General features: G+C 42.5%; 2 protein-coding genes across 2 annotated transcripts in view; both read left to right on the forward strand.

Annotated features, from left to right (window-relative positions):
- LOC142775098 (uncharacterized) overlaps window positions 1–546 on the forward strand; it is a 28,869-nt gene extending 28,323 nt beyond the window's left edge. The window contains exon 48 of the mRNA XM_075876423.1: window positions 479–546. Coding sequence (XP_075732538.1) covers window positions 479–546 — 68 coding nt within the window. The remainder of the gene's footprint in view (window positions 1–478) is intronic.
- A 491-nt stretch (window positions 547–1,037) lies between these two features.
- LOC119176808 (uncharacterized) overlaps window positions 1,038–14,496 on the forward strand; it is a 78,812-nt gene continuing 65,353 nt past the window's right edge. Inside the window, exons 1-16 of the mRNA XM_075877534.1 lie at window positions 1,038–1,157; window positions 2,195–2,334; window positions 2,429–2,573; window positions 2,655–2,794; window positions 3,099–3,216; window positions 3,301–3,452; window positions 3,524–3,641; window positions 4,181–4,329; window positions 4,507–4,630; window positions 4,709–4,851; window positions 4,924–5,059; window positions 6,578–6,717; window positions 10,959–11,082; window positions 12,328–12,467; window positions 12,543–12,803; window positions 12,868–12,979. Coding sequence (XP_075733649.1) covers window positions 1,054–1,157; window positions 2,195–2,334; window positions 2,429–2,573; window positions 2,655–2,794; window positions 3,099–3,216; window positions 3,301–3,452; window positions 3,524–3,641; window positions 4,181–4,329; window positions 4,507–4,630; window positions 4,709–4,851; window positions 4,924–5,059; window positions 6,578–6,717; window positions 10,959–11,082; window positions 12,328–12,467; window positions 12,543–12,803; window positions 12,868–12,979 — 2,246 coding nt within the window. The 5' untranslated portion in view covers window positions 1,038–1,053. The remainder of the gene's footprint in view (window positions 1,158–2,194; window positions 2,335–2,428; window positions 2,574–2,654; window positions 2,795–3,098; window positions 3,217–3,300; window positions 3,453–3,523; window positions 3,642–4,180; window positions 4,330–4,506; window positions 4,631–4,708; window positions 4,852–4,923; window positions 5,060–6,577; window positions 6,718–10,958; window positions 11,083–12,327; window positions 12,468–12,542; window positions 12,804–12,867; window positions 12,980–14,496) is intronic.

A 14,496-nucleotide genomic window follows, 5' to 3' on the forward strand; every position in this document is an offset into this window, starting at 1 on the left:
AATAACTGCAAATAATGAGATTCCCCCCCCCCTCAAGTCTGCAGTGAAACCGAGACCGAAATGCGAAAGAGCACAACTGAAATGAGGGAGCGTTGTTATATGAACCAGCAACCAATTTCGTTGTGTGGGTGTATGGGCTGCGCTTACATTCAAAGCACGCATGATGCACATACGTTAACGAACAGGGAATAACGGCAGCCGTGTCACCGCCGTTTTTCACACAGTGACATCATTGTAGTCATCAGCTTGTGGCGCTTTTTGGTCCTTTGGTTTCGGTTTCACCGCAGAAATTAAGAGAATTTTATTATACGTAGTTATTACTAAAGGCCGTTTTTCCGAAATCTCAAATGGCCATCGGTTCTTCGCTTTGGGGTCTTCAATTCTGCCATTAGACTTGACTGCCTAACTCCACTAATTAAAAAAGTTGATTATTTATTTCGCAAGTACTGTACGAAATGATATCTTCAACGCTTTTTAGATGCCTGCCGCCACAAAAAAAGCAACTGTGAAGACAGCGAGCAGATGGCGTCTTTTGCTGATGGTTAGACAATATAGGACACGTTTTTCGAAACACCCTGCATATAGTTGCACCTTAGAAAACCCCAAGTGGTCGAAATTTTCAAAAAGCCCTCCACTACAACGTGTCTCATAATTTTATCGAAATTTCGGGACATGAATCACCAACGAATATTTTACATGTGCTACATTACCAGAAGTCATATTTCAATGCTTTCTGGGGCAGCTGCATATTTTTAAACTACGGAAACACAGTGTTAGACCGCATTTAGAGTAAATACATTCGGGATAAGGCTCCTCCACTAATCATTTTCTCAATTTAGGGGAAAATTACGCAACTGCATAAGGTTAACGAGATATTCGTCTACTAATCAAATTATTGTGTTATTCGTCTCCTAGTGAAACTATTATTCACATTCACAAAGATGCATAAAAAACGCTTACAGCAGAGGCACTTGAAGAACACTAGCACGCTTCATCCTCATCATTCATCAATTGTCTTTTGTTTTTTCAGTGACGGCTTGCGATTACGCTAGCATGCAACCGCACGTTAGTAGTTGCTTTGAGAAATTGACCAAGCCGGAGAGTTTTGCGAAGCTTAAAGAGAGCAATGACGCTGAAGGACTGGCTAGTGCCTGCCGGTGAGTCACATGCTGAGCCTGGAGCATGTCATTTCATTTCTGTTAATTTAGTTGTGAAACAATTACAAGCAAGGATTGTAAGCTTCCTCACATAAGCGTCTTGGAATTGAACTGTCCGGCTGCTAACTACTCCTGTCCTCTTTGTCCGTCTATTAAAATGACGTTTTGCGGTATAATGCTAGACTACACCACGCTAGAAGGTGAAAAATAAGTATCGGCTACTAATCAAGGTTGCTGTGTTTGCTACACAGTTTTCGCGATAACTTTAAATATGCTGGAAAACTGTGTTCACACCACCTTTCCAGCGTTATTCTTTGATATTTCATTGCAACAAATAGACAAGAAAGTGTCGATTCGAGGTTACATACCACTTTTCTTGGTGAAGAATTGATGAGGTGGCTCTACAAATGAATCAATATTTACAATTCAAATCAAATAACTAGTTTAATTGTTTTTGGTATACCTTATATTGCGCATTAGAACAGTCAATATTCCTCCTAATGCTCCTGAAAATAGCTCTTATTGGTCACAGAACAGATGTATTATATTTTTTAGATGTCTCTCAGCAACAAATTAGGTAAAACGTCTGCCGTAAAAGGCAAATTTCGTTTAAAATAATTGGGACACTAGCGAGATTCCACGCGTGCTTTAGTCCTCATGGCCACGCGGGTGGCCCGCTCTCGTTCGTATCGTAGCTCCACCAGAAGTGCTGTTAAGTTGCTGTATTTTAAGTAGGAATTGTGGCATCCTCGGTTAGCTACAAACCAAAATTGCGAGTACGTGATGTTCCAGAGCCTGTGGTAAAATGGCTGAACAAGCCTTGTTCATCTTTTTTGTTACGTGTACAGAATAATTGTGGTTTATAGTTATAAATTTTGGCTAATTTTGATTTTATTTTGTTCTACAACAAGTTTCTTGAATGGGCGATCAATTTACAAATTGCTTTAAAGCTCTCACTAGACCCTACGCGGAATGCTGCCTGACCATGTCATGATGTAAAAATATGGCCATACTTATACATGCTTTCGTTCGTTTAGGTCATACAAGGAATATGAACGTTGTGTAGTTGACGAAGGAGAAAAGTTATGCCCCTTAGAAGGCAATCTAAACATGTCCGCAATAAACGAGGCATCAGGGAACCTTCTGTGGGAGCACAAGTGGGTCTGTGAAGGAAACAGTAAGACGGATTACTTCCTCATTTTCCTAAATGTTATATTCACTTGAAGTGAATCCTGAAAAGAAAACATGCAATACGCTGCCATTTTCCGCAGAAAACGGTTCCTCGACCGTGGGTCCTGAAGCTGTACCTTGCTCGAAGGAGAGACTTTTACGAGATGCACAGGAATGTTTTGGCATCTTGAAGTACCAACTAATCCCCTTCGCGAGACTCAAAACTCACCGACGTTTTGCATGCCAGTAAGCCTTCTCTAAGCACTTTGTCTCTTTGATCTTTGTTTTTTTTTCAATGATGCAAGCCTGTTATTTTTAAACGTGCAGTGGTCTTGAAGCATACAAGACTTGCCTTGATTCCGTATTTCAAGAATGTACTAATGCATCTTTTGTGAAGCTATACGACAACACCAGCGAAATTTCTTTGTACGTCAAGCAATACGAAACTGTCTGCACTAAAGAACAGGGTAAGTATTTCCAGTACATGGTAGCTCTTCAAGCCAACGATGTTTGCGAATCTCAGTTTTTAGCACACAACAGAACAAAGACGAAAAACGACGGGAATACAGCACTAACTTCTAAGTTCCAACAAATACTTTATTTTCCTTCACTCAGCGCTGTGCCCAGGTCATTATTCGTTCTTGTTTTCTTTGTGAGCAAAAATGTGAGACATGAATTATCAACACGCCCAATCATACGCTCTTTTAAGGTACATTTTTTGAATTGTTGCTTAAGTGCTGGCCACGATGCTAATCATATTTATTGTTGCAGAAGCTACGTGCAATATAACTGCGGAAAGCTTCGACGTTTGCCTTGGCATTGTCACGGCGATAATTAAGCCGAATGCTTACCCGAATGCTGTCAGCACAGAGATGTCCGAAGCGTGCAAGTACGTAATAGACACTTAGTTTCATGAACTCGAAAGACTAGCGAGAGCTTATAACAACTAATTGGGCTGGCTTATTCATAACAGAGGTGTTGGGTACTACGGCCAATGTCTTCAAGACGCTATTAAAGACCATTGTGGCGAAAAGGAAGTTCTGTCCAGTTCTAAATCGCTGCAACACTTTGCCATCGATATACCTGCCAAGTACAATTGGACATGCAAGTTCTCAGAAGCACCAGGTAAACAATGTGGTGTCTGTGCAGTGCTGTAGGAGAGAATACCGCGTACTTACCTTCTTCTCCCTTTTCAGATACTTGTGATACGAAGCGCCTGACCGAGCATTTTGCGGAGTGCAAAGGATTTCTTCGCTATTTGGACAAGCATCTTGAGATCAAAAACGGGACCGGTGATCGAGCAACAACTTGCAGGTACAGCTTATCCGGAAGAAATAGTGTATTTTATGTCACTGTGTGGATCGTTGAAACTAAAGCTTTTTTTCTGTTTTTTCCTTGCCACTATTTTGTGTACGTATGAGAACTTCTGAAAGATACTAAATTATTTTGCACTTATTTTTGTGCAAAAAAAAGATTATTATTTCAAATAAAAGATAACAGTAAGGCTAAATTTATACAGGGGGATATGTGCTTGTGTATGAATGAGCCGCGTGAGCAATTATCAGCCTTTTCGGAAGACAGAAATCGGAGAACAATTTTTTCTTCGCCACAGCAAAGATGCCGTGCCGAAATCATTTCGCTTTAACCACTCGTTCAAAGAACACATCTCGTTCGGTCACAGTAAATTATTAAAAATGTTTATTTTTTTCGGAATAACCGCTTAGTTTGCACGCTGAGATGGTCATGTCAAAACTCTCTAAAACACGTTTTTTTTCTCGTCAGAAATGACCCGTAAAAAATCGTGCTTCAGTTTCTCTTATAACAAACTATGTTGATTTTGCGTTTATTCTCAGGTATCTCCATTATTACACAACCTGCATCAACCAAGAATTCACCGAGATCTGCGGCAAAACTCCAAAAACTCTTTCCATGCCAGAGATGATTGACGTTGGAGAAAAGTACAAGTTCTATGAGGAAGTGTGCAAGGCAGATGCCAGTGAAGGTCGGTTCATCGTTTTTATCGACGCTCCTATGCACCTAAAGAAAACTAGTGCCAATGTGTCTAAATTAAAGCATAAAAGCAAAACTATCTTTTTTGCGCGTGTTCTGCTACGAAGTTATGCGTGTGCTTCTAAGAACACACCTTGAACTTTTCTTATCATTATGATCTTCTCCATAGTAAAAACATGTACGAAGACAGCCGTCGAGGGAATGCTGAAGGAGTGCAAAGGAATAATGACAACGATTGTTGTGCCAGCATCGGCGAATAAGTCCGATGCGTCAAAGCTGAAAGTAGCTTGCAAGTAAGTAATGCATCCTCATGTTTACCGAAAAATAACTCCAAATGAAAACGTAGACTCATTCAGAAAATTACCTTTAAGGTACCTTCGATACTACCAAGAATGCGTATCCAGCCAGAGTGCACTGATGTGCTCGGAGGAAGGGCCATCTGTTATTGATGCCATCAAACAGTCGGCTGCTGAGTATTACAACGCGTACAACTGGACCTGTGATGCCACAAAAGGTGCGTCCGCCTACGATGTGGCATTTTCAGATGTGATCTACAACTGAAACCGCTCATTCATTGTCTTCTCAGATCTTCCATCCTGCTCCAAAGAAACGTTTCAAGAAAAGGCCAAGACATGCTTCGAGGCATACGTCGCAAAGGTGGTAATTCCGCACGCGAAAGCGTCCTCAGCCGCAAACTACAGCAGCTTGATGATTGCATGCACGTGAGTTGTATTTTAGTTTTACAGACTGTAAAATCCCTAGCACGCACATTCGGGAGATTCGAAATACGCGCCAGTGACCAAAGAAGCCCTCCCCCCCCCCCCCCCCCCCACCGCCCTTCTCTCCTTTCCATTATCGTTTCCAATGTTTTATTCATGATTTTTCTTTGCCTTACGAGGGTGCATAAAAACAGTGAATGCTTGTGTATTGAATAAAGAATTTCAGTGCAGGCTCTAGTTTGCATTTTTTTTTTGTTCTTAGGGGGTCTTCAGGCACCATCTTAATGTTTGATCTGCGACCGAGTAAGGGCCTACTCTGCCTGATAATCTTTCACCGCAGAAGTGTGGGTGGGGGTGCTTGCTCGGAATTTTACAGTATAACAGATGATCGAGTGAATGTTACAGACAGCAGTTCAACTGAGAACAACAGCATACGTTTCCTCTGTATAGTGTGAAATATATTGCGGATGCACATCATCTTTCTAGTTAGGAATCTTCGTTAGCCATTCTCACCTAAGTAAAGTAGGACAACATTAATGTGCAAGAACCCTGTTATTGTGAAATCGGTTTGAACGGAACCGTTCTTGCCAAGCCAGGATGAAGGAGCCTAATAAATCATAAATATCTAATGCAGTGCATTCACACAACAAAACATGCCCCGTTGAAGGCGACGCACTGATGCGGTGTATACAGTACCTGTTTCGGATTGCACAGCACTGGAAAAATTTACCAGGCAAACCTCAATAGTCCGTGTGTATAGCGCTTTATTGTTTAGATTTTCTATAAAATGGGAATGAAGAAACGTGTATGATTATTAAGGCATGGCATAATGATGACAGTGGTAGTGCATGCGTGATCCAACCGTCGATTATTTTGTATAAAGATTAAATCCAATATCTGAGCAGTTGTCTTTCGCGGAGACCCCCACGTGTACCAGATTGATAGGTCCGCCAATTGCATGGGCATGCGCAGAGACGTTTGTCATGCCTTCTTTCTTTTACGCCTTTGTGCGCGCCCTCTGTTGTTAGTAGGCATTTATGGAGTCCTGACTTCCTTCTTGTGTGTACGTGTTTTCACGCCCAGTCTTTTTTAAAAGAAATACGTACCCACTAGCTCAGCAGTCTTATTCTGTGAAAGTTATTGATGCACTGTCATGTTCTATAGTTGCTATTTTTTTCTTTCATATCCTTAAAATATTTTACAGCACTAGTATATATAGTTATTTTTAAAACAGTGTAGACAGTACCAGTTGCGAAATTTTCATTGATTTATGCTTGCACACAAAATATGGTTCATTCGACGAGAGTTAGCTTCAGTCTTTCTCAAGCATGCTGTGAAGTTGTATCTTTTTTAATACTATGGTGTTAGTTATTCTCACCAATGGTCTATGTCGCGATGTTATGCCTTACGGTACATAGATATGTCTGCCGCCAGATAACAAGGCTTGAGTCTTAAATATTCGTAAACGCAGTGTGATTGCACGTGAACTGCTGTCTGCTTGTTTTATACCTTTTTTTTCAGAGCTGTGCATGAGTATCAAGACTGCGTTTTAACAAAACTGGTAGCAACATGCCCAGAGGAATACAAAAGGAATGATAGGCTTCTGGAAACTTTCACGGATGGTGTCTATGGCATGTACAACTGGACTTGTGATTTCAAGAGTAAGTTAAGCTAAGGATCCATACGGCCAGATCAATGGGAGATACGATTGACACGATGTTACAGATATCGCTAATAACTGAAATGAAGATCTCATTTTCTTATTTGCACCAGTCACAAGGATGTAAGTCTTTAAAAATATTTGGCTAGACATCGTAAACACACCGACACAAGCCCCGCCACGGTGGTCTAGTGGCTAAGGTACTCGGCTGTGCACCCGCAGGCCACGGGATTGAATCCGGGCTGCGGCGGCTGCAATTCTGATGGAGGCTGGAATGTTGTAGGCCCATGTGCTCAGATTTGGATGCACGTTAAAGAACCCCAGGGGGTCGAAATTTCCGGAACCCTCCGCTACGGCGTCTCTCATAGTCATACGGTGGTTTTGGGACGTTAAACCTTGCATATCATCATCACAAATGTCTTACCCTAATAGGACACTAAAGTGAAGCAATGAATCAGTTTGGACTGATAAATTCTACTCTTAAAACTGTAATTACGTTATATTCATTATTATATGTTTAATAACAAAGGAAAAAATGGAGGTCAAAGTTTCATTTTAAATTCTGCGCCGAAATATTTGCACGTGATCTCATGAAAGTGTATATTTTGCATTTTGTCGACATTTTCTCATCCAAATTTCCTGAAGCTTTGTCTGTTGAGTCTCTAGCCCCATCATGAGAGAATGTGCCTATTTTTACCGATTAAGAACTGCGATAGCTCTACTAAACGTTGTCCTGATCTATGACGTCACGGGGTTTAATGTGCGAGTTCACGGTGGCGTCGTCAACCACATTTGCTTGCGGTACTTTATACCTGGCATGGTGATAATTGAAACATCCAAGCATAAAAGTGACAGACTGCTTGGAAATTTCATTGCACTCATGAGCTGTCGCAGCAGTAGCCATAAGCAATACGAGGACAGCCCGCTGTGTAATTGTTTATTTACTTGAATTATCATCAGGATCAGACGCATTATAGAGAGGAGTTTTGAAGAAAAGCCACATAATGCAAACTTTGTTCTGTAAATACAATGTTAGCTTCTAATACAACAATAATAACAGTTCAATCCACAACAAAACAAACCAGCAATGTTTTCTATTGATTTTTAATTACACAAGCTGCGGCTTCTCAAGAAGGCTTGCGTAATCTACAATACATATGCTTTTCCTACATAGACATATCAAAGGCACGTGTTCGAGTAGGTGTTGCACTGAATGATAACGCACCGGTAAATTTCGAGAGGGAGTTGAAAATAAACTTATCTTGCATAAAGAGTCGAAAGCAGTTTACCAAACGTTGTCAACGTTTTGCTTGAACGAGTAAAGTGAGATGTGTTTCACTTATGTCACGAGGCACACTTCTCGTGTTAAGCAGTCTCCAGTAAGGCCACGATCCTAATGTGTTAAAGTAACATAAAAAAAGTCCCGGGTTTGCCGCAAGGGCGAAGCAATGAACGCGACAGAAACAAATTGGAAGGTCACGCGCAGAATGGCAAGCAGATCAAAACATGCCCGCCTTTCTTACACACAAAGGACGCACAAAACGTACTCACAGATAGAGATGAACGCGAATAGGTGTGTGTCTCCATTGTTACTTCGTCGTGTCTGAAAAGTGCGTTCTTTTCGCAAACAAAGGCTTTGCAACGATTGCAGTGACCTTTGTGCGCCCCATAACTACTAATGAATCGTTCCAGTGCAAGCCTCAGGCCAGCCAAGACGTACGATCCTCCCCACCGGGAGATAAGGGCGCGCGAGAGATCGTCAATGCCCTCCTATCAGCAGGCCAAAGTACGAGTGAAAGAGGAGAGCCGCCACACGCTCATTGCACCATCTTGCTGATAATACTAAAAAAACGATATTACCCCCCCCCCCCCCACACACACACACACCGAGATGCCCGCCAATAGTGACAAATGGTAGATATAAATGGCTTGCCGTTTAAAAGTTGAAGGAGGTACCCCTCAGTGGCTCAGTAGTTCACGCCTCACATTCACGATGCGGAGGCCTCACGTTCGATTCCGCGCACTGCAGTCTTTTTCGTGTGTTTTTTTCTTTCTTGCGTTTTCCTATATATAGATACTTATACATGTACCATGTATGACATCGACGCTGACGACGGCGGTGAAATACAGCCGAGAGTGCCCATATAATTGCTATTGCAATAAAATATTGTGTTAAAGTAACATAACATAACAGTTCGGATGAATTACCAACTCACCCAGCAGTCCGTGCTTCTCAAATATAAAAAAATAAGGCTTGAAGTGTGCATATACTGTTCTGTGTGAGAAAAAAAATTATTGATACCAGCAGCGGGACAGGTTACGGACCATTTGATACCTGTACGATTAGTTCGTGAGCAACTGTGTGTGGCAGTGGACAACTTGAGCTACTCCCTCCGCCGGTGACTCCCTGTGCATAATTTATCAGATCCGAAAAAAAGTCCACTTACATTAAGTGACCGGGAAATGTAGCCCCGAAAGAATGTAGTTGGTATATTTGCAACTTTGCCTGCTGTATAACATACAAATAACCCGCATACCACATTAAAAACAGCGCGGGAAAGATTCAAGATAACAGCAGGAGTCCGCTTTCAGGGCAAATATCGTGGCCCTTGTGTGTGCCATTTCGTCCGATTTCAACCAAGACTTTGTACGCAATATGACACCCGAAACCAATATGAAGATGGTGCGCTGAGAGTGAAAACGATTAAAATGAAGTAGAACGACTGTAGTATTATTACAGCATGGTATATTGCCACCCTGCTGCAGCAAGCCCGCCACTTATCGTTCGAAAATTTAATGGCCAGCAGTGAATCCGTGGAGCATACTGCAGTAAGGCGCAGGGTAAGGCGAATGAGCAAAAAAAAATTGTTGTGGGACTGTTTTTCTTTTTTGTATCACTGGTCTTTCCGACACGTGGAGGATGTGTGGGATGAAATTTCTGGGAGCAAATGTTTGTTTTTTCTCTTGTAAATGAGACATGATGATTGATTGATATGTGGGGTTTAACGTCCCAAAACCACTATATGATTATGAGAGACGCCGTAGTGGAGGGCTCCGGAAATTTAGACCACCTGGGGTTCTTTAACGTGCACCCAAATCTGAGCACACGGGCCTACAACATTTCCGCCTCCATCGGAAATGCAGCCGCCGCAGCCGGGATTCGAACCCGCGCCCTGCGGGTCAGCAGCCGAGTACCTTAGCCACTAGACCACCGCGGCGGGGTCTTGTAAATGAGACATCTATTTGTCCTAAATCTGAGTGACAGTTAGCATCGCATTGGTCATATTATTATTTTGCGGTTATTTTATGCCTCATTAGGTGCTTTAGTTGCTTGAATAATACGTTTTCAGGAATGATGTGATCCACTCGTGCCAGCAAGCATCGTGATCTGCACTACATGAGTCACAGTATTTTTGTTGTGTGTAATATGTAGTGTTTCCTGGTTTTGGGACCCTTAATTTTTTCAATAGAATTCAAAGTAGAGACCATTTTTGTTCCATCGATATTTAGCTTAATTACTCACTTGAAAATTGTAGTGCTACATTTGACAGGGACAAAAAGAGAAGTACATGACTGTACGGGTGCTGTCATGTACTTCATGTCAAATGTAGAGCTACAATTTTTTTAAAGTAAGACTGTATCACTAACTAGCCCCACAACGTGTTTTGTTAGACTAATTAGTTTCGTACTGCATATTGAACTGATTTCTCTTTGGATACGACTATTCCATTACACGACAAATCGATAAAATAAAACACGCATAAGTTTGGCTTACTGTATGAGTCATAACTCGTATTCTTGATGGCGTAAGACTTTGCCATCAACTAAAAGGTTGATGTGAACGTAAGACAGTAGGAGGAGGAGGAAAGGAAGAAATGAAAGACAAAAAGGTCAACCAGACGCGCGTCTGGTTTGCTGCCCTCCACTGGGAGAAGCAGTGACCAATGCTGTTTGTTCATGACATTGACCCTTCAAGTTGACAACTGCATGATAGCAGACTATCGCCGAAATAAACCTTCGATAGGCTAATCCTTCTGAGCTTATATTATTAGACTCCTGGCCGGCAGCACTGCGCAACACAGGAATGTGGAGTTTGACAATTATCTCACGTGTTCTCTGCTGCAATAGCCTTCGTGTACTTGTCGTGAGAATGCCTGCACATATCTAAAAAAATAGTGAGCACCTGTCATTACCTGGGTGTTTCACTTGGTCTTTTTTATTTTTTTTCATTGCTATACTTAGGTCCACAGTGCACGGAAGAAGAGCTTCAGCAGCAGTTTCAGCTATGCCATAAACTTGTTGAAGCTTACGTCGTGCCGAACATTCAGAACGTTTCGGATGCTGGCCAGCTAAGGACCGCATGCACGTAAGCAGTATTTTATGAGCTTATTCCCTGACGTTCACTGTCGTAGTATACGGTAATGCACTTAACAATGCCAAGGTACGCCTCTTAGTGGACTTCTAAGAAATTACGTGTTCTAGCGAGATAACCAGTTTCGTCATTGGTGTCATGTTTGCAAGTCAAGTCAGTTAAGCTGTTACTTGGAAGTGACTATATAACGTATAAGCAAGCCAACGAACATTTTTTTTTGTCAGACAGCTGGTGATGTGAATGTAATCGTCCTGTAATTAAAAGAAAACACCTTATTATCCTGTAAGGAGCATTGTGGGCTTCACACCATGGGTTGGTACCGGTGTTCAGGTCCCTGTGGCCGCCGCGACCACCTATTCATGGCGACAACACAACTTCGTCAACAAGGCTCACTCGACCACAATTTAGGATTTGGCACTGAGACCCATGCTTGGCAGTACCGAAAACACAGCGGTGCGCTGCTCGGTATCATGGGTGAAGCCATATCATTGGTTGATGCGCAAGCATGTTTATTAAGTCAAATGCTGCTCATCAGCTCCGGGGAAACGTCATGCATACTGTACCCGCGCGTGCCTGACATATGCGTGCGACAGAGTAGGGCCACAGGATAACAAAATTAAAGAATACAGTAGTTCCTGGGAGTGGAACTTCTTTAAAAATGTCGAACATGAACTAGAGAAGTATGGCGATAGTGTGGGTGGGGAATCACTTGTTATTGAACCATTATCTACGCTTCGTTTGCTGTCGGTTCTGGAGCTGCATTTGTGATTCCGGCTACTAAAAATGTCACTGGTAGCAATAACGAAAAGGTGGGGAGGATGCCGTCAACTTCGTGTTAGGTGACGTGGCACGCCTCCTTTGATTGTTTGTTAAAATATCTGTGTTTTACGTGGTTGTCGTAAACACTTCTTTCCCTCACGCTTGGCTTATATCCGATGCTCGGTCCAGCGATCAATATAGGGTAAAAACCACGTGCAGCTAATTAAATGCGCCAGGCACCACCAAGTGTGTTACAGGCTCTTGTGTCCATCACCTTGTACTTGTACGATAAAACCATGAATATCCACCGGCAGTCTTAGTAAACAGGCTTGCAGTATACTTGTTGTTAGCCTCCCTTTAATTAACTGCCCGAGAGTAGTATTTCGTTTATTTTCCTGCCAATCGAATAGCAGAGTGTGAATGGTGTTACAGCTTCTACTGTGATTTTTTTTAAACACCCGTATGCTCATTTTTTCCTAGGTACACAAGAAAGTACCAAGACTGTTTGGGAAACACATTATCTAACCTGTGTAAGGACAACGAGTCCCTAACTGTAACGTCTCTGAACGAGCTGACCCAGAATAAGTATAGCATGTATAACTGGACATGCGAGATAAAAGGTGCGTGCCGCAGCATATATTTATTTTCCGCAATGCGCACACAAGAGTAAAAACTGGTCTGCTTTTTTATTTCAGCTGTTTCATGCATGGAAGATTTCATTTCGGCGCAGATCGTCAACTGCACAGCTTTACTGACCAATTTAGTTTTGCCGTACGCGAAGAAAGGAGCGACGTGGAGCCAGCTGAAGACGGCGTGCAAGGGACACCACGATTATCAGTCTTGTGTGCTGCAGCAAGGTTTCCGGTACTGCGAAGACGGCACCAATGACGCGAAACTCTTGCAGGCCGTAACAAACGGCTCCTTTTCGGCCTACTCTTGGACTTGCGAAACACAAGGTGGGGTATGCGCCATAATTCGGTGCTTTCAAAGCAGACCATTGATGGCGATTGTCTATTTTAGGGAAAGTTTGTCGAGAAGAGTACTTGGAGAACTGTTCGACTTTAATAACCACAATTGTGTCACCAAACATCAAGGAGCCATTGGAACTCAACAAACTTCGCCAAGCATGCAAGTACGGATGCTCATTATGCAAAAAACATTTGATTTCACTTTACTACGTGTAGGCCTACATTAACGTTTTATTTTTCCCGCGTTATGCATGTAAATGCACGTTACTAACACTAATATAGTCGTGTAACTGCAGCAACAATATTGTAGCAATAGTTTGTTTTTTTTTTGGCATTGCGCATGTTCAGTGTATGGTCCAGCAACTGAGTGAACAATGGGACCTGCTCGAACACCATGATAAAGTTCTATGCCGGGGTCCACCATGGCTCCGGGATATGACGTTGTAAAATTGATTTGCTATCAGATTGCAAAGAAAGAAAAAAATAGTTCCGCAGCGGGGCATCGAACCAGTGACCTCGCACTCCTCAGCGTGCGACGCTAACCACTACACCGCAAAGCGACCCTTATCTAACATGTTAACAGCGACTCATTTATATACACCATGTGACGCTGGGGGTCCTCAAAGCTCTAATACTACAGCGCGCTTCGGTAATCAGTAGCGAGATGGCGAGACGGGCGCGCCCTCTAAAGGGCCTAATTTACTCCGACGTAACGTCGACGCACGTGCACGCTGGGCGTAGCGACGCTACGCTAGCATAACTCGAGCCTTCTATAGTCGGCGACCGGCACGACTAGCGTCAGGCGGCGCGGCGCGGCGCGGCGGAAGCTGGCGCGAAATGTGACATGCTGCATTTCGGGCCGACGAAGTTACCGGATTTTCTATACCTTCGTCAAAAAATAGGCCAACCATAAGTGGACGTGGCGAAGTCCTAATGGTGAAACTAAAAAATGAAATAGACTTCATTCTGTGTGCACGCTGAAGCATTGTACAGGATGTAGAAATAGTTGGCAAGACTCGATGCAGTGATTATAGAATGGTAACAACTCATATTCACCGAGATTTTTAAAAATCAGACAAAAGCTAATACGCAAGAAGCCAATTAATGAACTAGCTGTGAAAGCGAAAGTACAGAAATTCAGAGTTTCGCTTCAGAATAGATTTGAGGCACTAAACGAGGTAACGAGAATAGATTTGAGGCACTAAACGAGCGTTGACACAATGAGCGATTATCTTACTAGTATCATAAATGAGTGTAAAAGGAAGTCGGAGGTAAAGAAACTTGACAGGACACTGGCAAGCTATCTCAGGAGACAAAAAAATCTCATTGAAAGACGACAAATCATGAAAACCTCAAATGCAACCGGCAAAGTAGAACTGGTGGAGCTTTCGAAGTTAATTAGTAGACGTAAGGTAGCCGACGTCAGACGGTATAGTATGGAGAGAATTTAGCAGGTTGGGAAAAGCGGCAGGAGCCTAAAAGTTGCAAATTTAAACTTGTGCATAGACAAAAATCAGATGTATGAATTAAGGAACAAGAAAGGCAATGTCATAACCAATATGGATAGGATAGTCAAGATGGCGGAGGAGTTCTACAGAAGCCGAAACAACCAGGACAATATAGTGAGAAGCAATATTAGTCCAGAGGAATTTGACATCCTACCAGTAAAGACAGAGTAACG

The sequence above is a fragment of the Rhipicephalus microplus genome, chromosome X (genome assembly GCF_043290135.1).
Source record: "Rhipicephalus microplus isolate Deutch F79 chromosome X, USDA_Rmic, whole genome shotgun sequence".
Classification (NCBI taxonomy): Eukaryota; Metazoa; Arthropoda; class Arachnida; order Ixodida; family Ixodidae; genus Rhipicephalus; species Rhipicephalus microplus.